Consider the following 12428-nt stretch of genomic DNA (forward strand, 5'->3'; position numbering starts at 1 on the left):
TCACCCCCTCTTGGGAATATACCATTCTTGTCATATAAATTTGGACAAAATATAATACAAAATTATATTAATTTCTTTCAAATTTATGCAAATCTAAATTCAAACTTTAAAATCAACACTACCAAATATAGGTTTAATAAATTTATTCAAAAAACATGTATCAATGAATTAATAATTAATAATTAGAAGATATATTTTTCTTTAATAAGGTACATTCATCAATAAATATTTATTTAAATATTAAAATGCATTGACAGTAATTAAAAAATTATATGCCAATTTTTTTTTTAAAAAAACTTGTAATTATTTTTATTACTGTATATTATTTTTATTTTTCAAAAGAAATGACGAGTAACTCATAAAAAAAATATTTTTTATAAAATTTTATCATTATATTATCTTAATTTATAAAAAAAAGCAACTATAAAAGTATTTTAAAAAAGTAACAAAACAAGACCATCTATAACCCTTAAAACAAGAATCCTTTTGCAGCAACATAAAAATAAGGGTAAAATCCAACAACAATCCCTAAGTTTTCTGAAAATGATATTCCACCCCCTGTGTTTTTAAAAATTACTAAAAAACTTCCTGAGGTTTAAATTTAGTGATAAGATAAACCTTCCGTCAGTTAACCGTTAGTCAATCATTAGGTATATATGAAAAAAAGAATAAAATAATAATTTTGTTATTTTTTATTCACTTGTGATTAGACATCTTAAAAAAATGATATTATCGTAATAAATAAAATCAAAACAATTATTCATTTAACCACCCGATTGGTTCAAGTCAATCAGGTGACATAAGTATGACAGTATAATTAAATTATTATTTTTAAAAATAGAATATTTGTAAAATAAATAATTTAATAGTTTAGAAAAAATACTTATAAAAATTTTATTGTTCCAAAAATTGTTATATACTTTTTATATGCGAATTAAATGACTAAATATGTAAGAACCCGAAATATGAAAAATGGGTTTAAATATTAAGAGAGGGGCAAAATTGAAAATTTCTCGGGTCAAAGGGCTATAAAAGGAAATTCTCATTTCTTCCAAGTTAAGCAAACTTAGATTTTTATCTCTCTCTCTCTCTCTAAACCTCTCCCTACTCCTTCTCTCTAGAATTCTTTGCCGATCGTTGACGAAATCGGAAAACGGAAGCTACCACGAGGATCGTGGAAGGATTCTCTACAACTTCTACGGATCGAAATCTCGTTTCAGAGATTTTCAGGTTTCGGCGTAAAATCGAGGTAAGACTCGGTTTTCAATTCTGATTCGGTAGATTTGTAGGTAACTGTCTTGTGAACATATTCTGTACTGTGATTTGTAGGTTTTGGAACTCGGTTCACTGTTTAAGGACCTTGGAGTTCGGGATTTGCTTACGGGGTTAAGGTAAGGGGAATTATGTTTATATTGGTTATTTTTGAAATCGAATTCGGTGGAACTGTGGTTCACGGTCCTGTGTGTGTTTTGGCTACTCATTTGGGGGGATCTAACCAGAAAAACTATGGGTTTTTCATTATTACAGTTTTGGGAAAAAGGGGGTGACAGGCTGAATCCTAGGTTTTGTTGAAAATCGAGTATATGTGTGATTTATACTATGATATTGGGATGACCATGCCTTGACTTTGTTTAAACTGTATTTGTTTGAAAAACCATGATTTAGATTACCAAATGAGTGTGGTTTATTTGGTTATATGAGCATACATTTGTGTGTGATATGTTGAAATGCTAGTAGGAACGCGGTTCTGAAATGATTCCAGGTACTGAGAGTGTTCGGCTCTATATCCGAGGGCGTGAGCCTATTCCAGCAGATCAGGCCGAAAGGGTGTGGATCCACCAGTTTAGCACTGGTACGATGCCATGGGAGTCGGGGACTAGCCATGTGCCGGTGGCGCCATGTTCGCGGGTTGGCTACGGGCCAACGCCGTATGTCATGGGCCGGCTTCGGGCTGAAGAGTGTGATGACACTGAGGATTACTGATCATGTGTATGTATTGTGACGGGACTACGTATAAATGGCCGCCGTATGTGTGCGTGTATGCACTGTGTAAATTAGTACTGGAATGCATTTAACTGCGTGTATGTTATATCATGATAACACTCAAATGCCACACACCGATATAACATGTGTTCTTCCTTACTGAGAGGTGTCTCACCCCTACTGTATGTACATTTTTATAAGTCCTTCGGGTAACCGGAACTAGCGTCCTGGTGTAGGGAGCGTAGTGGTCGGTGTACTGCGTTAGCGCTTGGGTAAGTGTTAGGACTGTAGTTTTGTTGGGTTGCCATTTTGAGTTGTATTTGGGCACTCAGTTTGTACGTTTTGTTAGAGCCATGTTCTGCTCTTGTATAGACTCTAGTATGGTACTGCATATGTTGATATAGAATGACTTTTTCCGCTACGTAAATGATTATGATTGGATGTATTTAGGATGCCTAGGAATCCCAAGGGGTCAGACCCTCATCCTTTGTACTGTATTTGTGATGATTTGTATGATACAGGGACATGTTAGATTATATTTTCACCATCGGGTCCCATTTCCGGGTTCGGGCCGTGACAAAATATGACTTTAAAATTAAAATATAGTTTAAAAATAGACTCGTATCAACCCGTTTGGTCAAATTGTCACTCGTTTTCTGAATCTAGTTGAATTCATATTTAATAACATAAGAATTTGTTTAAAATTTAAAATGATTGAAGAATTAGTTAGATCAAAGGTTAACTAATTAATATAAAGTTAGGCGTTCGTTGTCTATTTAACACTCATATTTTACACAAGAAATAACTAACATTCAACTTTATAATTTTAATTTACGAAGTTTGAATTTTGAAATTTTAGTTTGTGTTTTTTTTAGCATTATGCTTGATAAGTTACTTGAATTTAAAAATATTACATTATGTTTTATTTATTTTATGATGTGTTCAATCATTAAATTTTTATAAAATTCCATCTAATAAGCATTTTGTAATAGTATAATTACTAGACATTTTTATGATTTATTAGTAATTTTTTTCTATATTTTAAAAAATTTAAAATAATAATAAAATTATTTTATCATACTTATGTCAATTGATTGATTTAAATGGATTAGCTGACAAACTGTTCAATTCAAGGATCGATTAGATTTGTCAATTCATTTATTTAGTTTTTAAAACATTACATTGACAAATTTTTTTAATTTAATTTATTTAGTTCGATATCATTTTTTTTTAATTTTTTATATATTTTTTAAAATTTATAAAATAATAATAAAATTATGTCAATTAATTGATTCGAAATAATTGGACTGGTAAATCATTCAATTCGAGAATAAGTTAAGTCATTTATTTAGTTTTTAAGACATTATGTTGACTAATTTTTTTAATTTAATTTATTTAAGTTAATATCATTTTAAAATATTATTTTATTAAAAATAAAAATTTATTTTTTTACATGTATTTAATGGTCAACTCGCGGAAGACTTACATTGTCAACTCCGCAATGTATGTGGTCAATAAGTTTAAATCTTGGACTATTTTTTTGATAGTTTTCAATTTAAAAAATTTCATGTGTATTGTTGGATTTTACTCTAAAAATAAAAATAAAAATTGTTGTTTGGAAAATGAGAAGGAGGCTCCGGCCATTAATAACCCTACCAGCGCAGCAATTATGAATGTAATCAGCCAGCGAAAAACAGAGAAACATACGCAACGCAGGTTCTGCGGAGCCGCGTATATTTAAAGAAAATACACTGTCATTTAAAGAAACCATCAGAGTCTAGGGCACCAGCCGCCAGCCGCCCGCCTATTTGGTCTTCAAGATGCGCGCCCAATGGCATTTACAGTTCTTCGCAGAAATTTGAATCGGCGCGCTTCGGGTGTGGAAGTCTTTGGTAAATCTTAAGGTTTGATAAATCCGTATCACCAGCTATTATCGGAACAAACTAGTAATCCAAGGGCAAAGATCATATTCTTATCTTTTGGATAACTATGAAGAGGTTGAAGAATTCGAACCGTGTTTCCTGGCCTTCAGAGGTTGATCTTTGTCAGGTATAGTCACAATATCTTCATCGAAGCCTTTGATTTATTTGGAAGTGATTTCCTTTTTCTAATGTCTCTCTTATTTTGCTTTGTTCGTCGAGAGGTATGTTTTGGCTTTCGTCGTTTCCACAGAGGTTTCCTGACTTCATCCCGTTCATGTCTCCTTCTGCGTCCTCCTCTTTCTTTTATCTTTTATTTTATTTTTATTTTTGGTATTTTAGCGTTTAGTTAGAGTTTTTTTTTTCTTCGAAAATATTGATCTAATCTCCAGGATTTCTTGTCATCTAAACGTTTTTCATATATATATATATATATATATATATATGTGTGTATATATATATATATATATTAATTTTATTTTTTTTATTTTTTAATCTTCATTCGAGGCCATGAAGGCATTCCACGGAAATCGAATGGCTTCGCTGCGATTTGCAAGAATCTGAATTTGATTAGAGAACTGTGATTTGAATGGGGCTGAGGAAGAAGTCTTGTTGCCAGTGGAGAAAAGGATGGTCATTACCCTAACTATTGATGGCTTTTTTGTGTTTTCTCAAGAGAAATTAAAATCTACAGTGAATATGCTGCCTTACTCCAGTTTTCCAAATTTTAATAGTAGTATACAACATTATGGATTTATAATTTTAAATTCAACGCAGAACAATTAGTATTGCGCTGTGGCTTTATTTTTAAATCTCAAGGATTTTTTTTAGCAAAATGAAAAAGTAGAATTTTTTTTGAGAAGTTCCATGAATAATTTGTAATGAATCATACTTGCTCCATTAATTTTTCAAAAGGATAATGTATATTGAATATTGTCTTGTGATTGGACCCCAAAAATACTAAGAAAAAAAATATTCCTTTAAAGCTGTTGTGGTGTATGCTCTATGCACCCTGGAAAGTACCAAATATTCAACATGGTTTGTGGCCAACGGTGAGAGCATGGTGCTCAAGGATTATATTTACCTGTGTTTGTGGGTCATTGATTGCAGTTAGGGTTGTTATGCACCTATCTGTGTTTCCCAGTATACATTCTTTGAAAATCTGGTGTTTGATGTTCATCATCCACAATCCCGTTAAATGATTGCCAAGAAATGTAATTCCTTAATTTCTTGTCAACTGCCAATTTTTGAATCTCAACAGAGGCTAATAACCTGATGCTTACCTATTTTTTAATTTAATTGAATTGCAATAGGCAATATGATAAAAATGCTCTGTATTCTTTAATTTTGAAGATTTAAACTTTATTATAGATTCCTAAGATATCTGAAGAATGGTGAAGGAATAAAAGTCTAATTACAACTCCACAACACTTGCAGTGGTTTCCTGAATAAATCATATTCATCTAATTTTTAAATTATGTACAATCCCCTCAAGATGTATCACATGTCCAGATGTTATAATTACAGGGATTCTTATAATTGTAGAGCTTATACCATATTCAGCCGTTTTTCTATTAGGTCATTAGTCTGTAAATGCAAATTTACCATAATTATTAAAAAAATTTCATTTTATTTGGAAATCTCAAAATGAATTCTTGCTGGAAACTAGTTGTAGCCTCATTTAATAATCTAAAATGAAAATATTGTTCGAATAATAAGGAAATAAAAGATCTAGAGCCCTTGCAAGGCATATATGTTAAGCACCCGAATAGGTGAGATGAAATTTCCCCAAACATGGCTCAACCAAACATGGCTCAGAGTACGCATACTAGTATTGCTTTACCCCTAGATGTCCAGTCAACTATTGCGCCTCGATGCATTTCGGGGAGAACCAGCTAGCTCTGGGTTCGAGTGGCATTTCACCCCTAGCCACAACTCAACTGCTGATTCTTCAACATCAGTCAGTTCAGACCTCCACTTAGTTTCACCCAAGCTTCATCCTGGTCATGGATAGACCACCCAGGTTCGGGTCCATAAGCAGTGACAATTGTCCTATGAAGACTCGCTTTTGCTACGGCTCTCAACCAAACATGGCTTAGAGTATGCATACTAGTATTTATTACGTGCAAGAAACCTTAATCAAAATTGAAATGATTTGAAGGAATTGCTTGTCTTCAAATAACTTCCAGAGCTTCAAGATGAAGAAAAATTATTCAGGAAATATTTTCAAGACAAATAAATTTCTATTTGTATATGACCTCAATAGTACATCTTTTGAGGGCTTTGATAAACCAGACATTAAATTGGGTATAAGCTTGATTCACCTATACAAAATATGCAATTTTGTGTTGTTTATTAATGATTCTTTAATGCGACGCTCAGTAGGAAAACCTTTTAAAGGATATGTCTTTAGGGCAATAAATTGGTTCAAACCCTGATTTTTTTGTAACTTTGTTTTGTTTTGTGCTCTATGGTTTTGAACTTTTGATCAGGATAGTCATATTGTTAAAGCTATAATGTAGGCTTCATGGATTATATACTTATTGTTTCCTGAATGTAAAGTAGAAATTGGAAGCAGCTAGGGAGGTGGAACTTGGAAATAGTGTTAAAAGAATACAAGTTGAATGTGAGGCAGGAATTGGTCAGAATTGATTACCAAACTTACAGGAATATGTTGGGAAATTTTTGATGAGGCAATGCCAACAATATAAATTTGGTTAAGAAATAAAATAGCATATCCAAGAAATAATTGAGAAGGCCTTTAAAGCATTGTTTTCATTCTGAGAAACAAGCTTGAGAGACATAGTGGGAAGGTTTCCAAGTATTTGATTTTCAAAAGGTTCCAAGAGGTTTATTAAATGTTTTTGAAAAGTTTTGCCCTAGTTTTTGTTCATTTTTTGAGTTTTTCTGTGAACTTATATTTCTTTAAGTCCGTGTGTCGTAGTAGGTTGAAATGCTAGTGCCCTCTTGGTATCGTTTTTAAAACCTACTTTTGCAAATATTTTTCTTGTCTGGAAGTTGGAAATAGGAAATGCAGAAGAAAAATTTCTGAGAATGTGAAAAAGAAAATGCAGTCAGAAACATTGTCCTTTTCTGGATGTTTCTTGTTGTTAATGGATCCTGTGTTTTGAAATTTCAGAGAGAACATTTTTTCCCCTTCGTGATAGTTCATTTTTAAGAACATTTGTGAAAGTAGCTTTCAAAAAAAGCCTGATCAGATTTGTTATTGGCATTGTTTTCATTTTTTCTTCAAAAACACAGATTTGAAAATAATGTCAATCAGGCTGTAAATGTTTAAGTGAAAGTTCTAAATAAATAATTTAAGCATATAATAAAATGCTAACCTTCTAAATGTGTATAGTACTAGAAAAATGGTTTAGTAGTTGTTTCAAAGGTTGCAGTTACACTTAAAATGTAGTGGTTAAAAGACTATTTTGGTACCCTGATATTAATGCTTTTAATTAGCTCCTTTCCACATGGTGCGGACAGCTTTACAATTTTATGTTAGAATGTTTTCATATGTGCATAATATGTGTGCACCCTGATATTAGTGCTTTTAGTGAGCTCCTTTCCTCATGGTGCGGACAGCTTACAATTTCATGTTATTGTTTTTTCAAATATGCATAATATATGTACGCATGTGCCCCCTCCCACACACCACCATACACACGCTGAAATAGCATGCCTAGTAATTTATGAGATAAATGGGAATTACATGCATTTATGCAAAAATTATATATCATCGTAAAAAAAAAAAAGCATTTTTGCACAAGTTATGTCTCTTTCGTACTTCGATAGGAATTTTTTTTTTCTTATGGCATAAATGTGTCTTTAAATTGTTCAGACCAAATCAAGTATCTTTGTGTTAAAAGAGTCATAAATAAATGGATTTTGTAGGTATGTGATAATTTTTCAGGGCATAGTTGTATGATCTTTAGAGGGATTGGAGTTTGGAGTGGGGACTTTATTGTAACAGTTTTATGTTTGTTTGTTGGAGGATTCTTATCCTCAGTTCTTTATAATTCTCACTCTTTTCTGTTAATGAATTTCTTTTTCTAATCAAAAGAAAACTCGACAATACACCACATTTTACAGGTCAAATGAAGTTTGTTGCCAATAGTTGTAGGTAATGCAATCGTTGTTGTTGTTATTATTGTTATTATTATTTAGCTGGTATTTTAATATTTAAAGTGCCTACCCCACTTATTAGGACTTAAAAGACTTGGTTCGTTGTTGTTATTTTAATAGTTAAAATTATTGCGTTAATATTCTTTCTTTACTTGTTTTTGCCTCTTGTATAAAAATACAAATATTTTTTTTATAGTTCCCATCTAATACAATTTATATGTGCATCTTCCTTATTAAATGCCTCTTTTCTTACCAACTTGGGATTTAAAATCTGTAGATTTTAAAATTTTAGTATGAATGAATGTATATCTCATATAATGTGATTTATTTTCTTTAATGCTACATAATTTAAATTATGCGTTCAGTTGATATATTTTCTTTTCAAATTGATATTTTAGAATTGTAGTTAACCTTTTTTTGTTTGAGGGAGAGGGGGGGGGGGGTGTCGGTCCTCAGAGGTAGAAAAAGAAAAAAGATACTACCTCAAGGATGCTCATCTAGCATTGTAAAAAATAATCCTCATAAGATTGCTTTGCTAATTAAAATTCACTTTTTTCCCCTGGTGAGAATTGGAATCTATTTTTGTTTTCTCAAAATTATGTGTTCTATATTAACTAAAAATCAGCAGCTTTGTTGTCCTCTTTTGCAAAAATATGTTGCTGTCACACTGGCATTCCTTCTTGCGTAATAATATTTCTACGGTTCAAAACTAGATTTTTAGACTCAAAAGAGTGGTTCTATTCTGATTTAATTATTAATTACTACCAGAGAATCACCTTCAATGTGAACTTTCTTGGGGCTCTGATATGATTGGGGAAAAAAAAAAACTTTAAATTGGCACTTGGTATTATGCTCAATTTGAATATTTGACAACTGTTTATATGAAAGTAATTAATTGAGAAAGGGCAAGAAAAATTCAGAATAAGTCAACGGACTATTGCATGCTGAATTGAGGGTGGTAGTGTGGTACCTGCTAGCAAAGTAATGGTGATGACTGGGAATGATAAGCAATCAGCATGGACCCTTTCATGTATTATTGGAAAACTTCTTTTTTTTTTTTTTTGGTCATAGTGCTGTTGAAGTCATTAGAAGTTTCAGTTGTCACTGGCTGTGTTTTTGATTTGTGATTCAAATTTTGATTGTTGATTTCCAGAGTTGTATATAGGATTATTAAAAAACATTAGATGCGCCCATACTGTATCTTCTTTTTTGGTGATTTTCTTTTCTTTACCAATAAGATACTAGTGCTGAAGTTTGCTGAACATGTTCAGGTTATGCCTTGCATTCTTCTAGAGTGTTCCTTTTATGGAGTGGTTGTTAGTTTCTTTAGTGATTTGATGGCAGTATGGTTTTTTGGACGGGGCATAACCAGTTTTAATTTACAAGGCCTCGTGATTTTACCTTTTGTAAATCAAGATTGATTATTGGGTATTGAAACACAATGACGCTTGCAGGCCTCAAGGGATTGTGAATTTGGACCTTCTCTAAGTGGAAGCCTGCAATATGCATATTTTGATTATTTTCCCTTTTAGAATTTCTTTGGCATCTATATCTAGATAGTGGCAGTGTGGCATGACAGATGGCATATCTTATCAGCCATATTATACCCCTGTATTTTGCTTTTGACTTGTGTTATATCATCCTTGTTTATTTTATTGGGTAGTTCTCATCCCTGGAGTTTTAAGTGATGTAGTTAATATATGGTTATCAAGAAATGATTAAGTACCAGGTGTAACAGACTATGCCATGGCTTTGAACAGGTAAGGCTGTTTCTGTCAGATGATTGTCCATCACAAGTTGGCCTAGAAGCTCAAGATCATCTTCAAGAAAAGTCATCATGGATATTGCATTCAAACTCCATGGACTCTGATGACCTTCCCCCTGGCTTTGAAGTGTCCCATCATGCGAATCAGTTGAAGGGGATGTTTTCTTTCATTCCTCAGATGAAATGGAAATGCCCTCCCAAAGTATGTTATTTTACTTATTTAATTACTTACGCATTGTGGAATAATTGATGCTTATTTGCTGGGAAAGATTTTTATGCCTCCTTTCTGATTGTTCTGTTTCAACTTTTCCTCATAATTATGGTATAAAATTTATTTAGGGTTTTAAATTTGATTGCTTGTTTTTTCCTTCCTTGTAAAATAGTTTGTTTTGAGTCAAAATTGGCAAGTGGCAGCCGGTGAAGAAAGTAAGGAAGTTGGAGATCAGAGACTGAGGGAATTGACAGTGCTTGAAGCTATTTATCCCCGACTTTCGTCGATTCCTTCCAGGTAATACATTTTATCTTAACCCCAAAATCTCTTTGGGGCTCTTTTGCTCTTGGATTGAACTTTGTACAATTTTCTTGGTATATAGCCCTTCAGTTTCATTGGATATAGAAGAGTGCCAGCTGGACGATAGATACACACCTGTTATCCCCATCACTCCCATTGAAGAAGATGACCCAAAACATCTACAACCTGATTTTGCAGTACCAGTCAGCACTTCCATAACCTTGCCACCCCCGATATTAACCCAAAGCTCGTTGGCATCTTCAACTCCCCTTGCTTCACAATCTAACATTCCTGCCTTAAATCCACTAGCCAATGAAAAACCTGCACTTGAGAAATTACCTCATTCAGAGGCTGATATTACTGCTGCTGCTGCTGCCGCGGCCTTTACTGCAATCATGAAAAGCAATGAGCAGGGAAGCTTGATTGACACCAACTTGCTTATTAAAATCCTCAGCAGCCCAGAAGTGATCGAGAAATTGATGGACAGTTGTGGAACACCTGCCAACCCTGAAGCAGTCACGGTGCCTGCATCAAAGCCCCCAAATCCATCATCCTGTTTGTCCAGACCAGAACCTTTGTCCAGACCAAAACCCTCTTCAACTACGATGGTTCCCGAAGAAGCACCTGCCTATACGGGGACAGCATCCATGCCTCGATCAAAGCCAGATATAGCATTGCCAAGCCTAAAACCCGAAAAGGTTTCCTCTCTGCCACCAGCAAAGATGCTTCCTCGGCTACAAGTACCTACCAGTACAGAAGCAAGTCCCATATCCCGATCAAAGCAGGTACATTTGCTAGACCCCTTGCCCAGCTCTGGTCCTGGTGTGGCTTTTGCACCAGGATTGGCAAATGGAAATGTTAACCCCATCCCACAAGGGATGAGCTCTGGTTCATATCCAATGCTTTCCCTGCAAAATATGGGTAAAAAAATTAGCTCGGTGGCCACGAAACCATCAATCATGAAAGATGCCAACTACTATAAGAACCTGGTTAAGTTACATGGGGGAGAAAGGCAAGAGACCCCAGATCCTATTCCTTCACAATACAGTAGTTTGCATGATCACTATCACGACCCAAAACCAGTACAGGATTTTAGACAAGTAGATTTGAAATACCAGAAACCTTGCATCTACTTCAACAGCTCATTGGGGTGCAAGAATGGATCCAGTTGCCTATACCAGCATGTGACGCCATTTAAATGGCATGCTGACAGCGTTTGGGAGGGTCATGGTGCGAAGAGAATGAGACTGGGAAATGAAATTGCCGGGGGAAGGTAAGGTAGGAAGGTACATATCTTGCAGCCATTACTTTAATTTTTATCCCCACAGTGAAGAGGCCTTCATTCTATTTCTACTTTTTTACCACCGTCTTCACTCCACGGAAAACACAAATTTCCTTCTACACAAAACACAAATTTCTTAAACACAACTCTTTCCATTTCGTTTTTTTTTCAAAAGGCCAAGGAATAGTTTGCATGGGTTGCATTTTGGACATTTTTTGGGACTTATGCATTTGGGAATTTGGTATTCTAACTTCGAATTTTGATTTTTTAGACTTGACAAGAATTTCTTACAACTTCACACAAATTTAGATCCACACCTAGAAGTTCATATTTTAGCAATTTAAATATTTTGATTCCAAGCACATGATGATGATGATGATGATGATGATGAGGACAACGACGAAGACAATGGAGGGGGAGAAAAAAAAAATACGGGAAAAAGAATCAAAATTTAAGAATAATCCTCCTAAATGAACTTCTATAAATAACACAATTTAAGTAAGATTAAAAACAACTTTACGGCTATACTGATCGAACTCAAAAGTTCCCTACTCTTGTGGAATCAAAGCATTGTTTTTAGATTTACAGCATACATGTTCTCTCTTAAAATGGATAAATGCGGCTAGCTATCAATAATAATAATAATAATAATAATCATCATCATCATCTGGCGTAACACATCAAGATGCAATTGATTGATAGTTGTGAGAGTTCAGATCAGCCCATGGCACAATTTCAACTTATGTTTCCACGAGCCTTTGTGGGTTCTAGTCTAAAATAGTAAAACGAAGTGGCTTTAGATCCCACGTGGCCATTAAAGACAAAATAGTTTAGTTTGAC

General features: G+C 33.8%; 1 protein-coding gene across 4 annotated transcripts in view; it reads left to right on the forward strand.

The window, feature by feature from the left end:
* Positions 1 to 3656: 3656 nt before the first annotated feature.
* The window catches only part of LOC131153082 (zinc finger CCCH domain-containing protein 6-like), a 29609-nt gene continuing 20837 nt past the window's right edge, over positions 3657 to 12428 (forward strand). For 2 of the 4 annotated variants that reach the window (XM_058107534.1, XM_058106855.1), the window contains exons 1-4: positions 3677 to 4032; positions 9791 to 9997; positions 10179 to 10303; positions 10389 to 11592. In XM_058107534.1, the coding sequence (XP_057963517.1) occupies positions 3973 to 4032; positions 9791 to 9997; positions 10179 to 10303; positions 10389 to 11583 (1587 nt within the window). In that variant the 5' untranslated portion in view covers positions 3677 to 3972 and the 3' untranslated portion in view covers positions 11584 to 11592. Of the gene's footprint in view, positions 4033 to 9790; positions 9998 to 10178; positions 10304 to 10388; positions 11593 to 12428 lie in introns of all 4 variants that reach the window. The other 2 variants (XM_058106237.1, XM_058105525.1) reach the window with 2 other exon arrangements.

The sequence above is a fragment of the Malania oleifera genome, chromosome 1 (assembly GCF_029873635.1).
Source record: "Malania oleifera isolate guangnan ecotype guangnan chromosome 1, ASM2987363v1, whole genome shotgun sequence".
NCBI lineage: Eukaryota > Viridiplantae > Streptophyta > Magnoliopsida > Santalales > Ximeniaceae > Malania > Malania oleifera.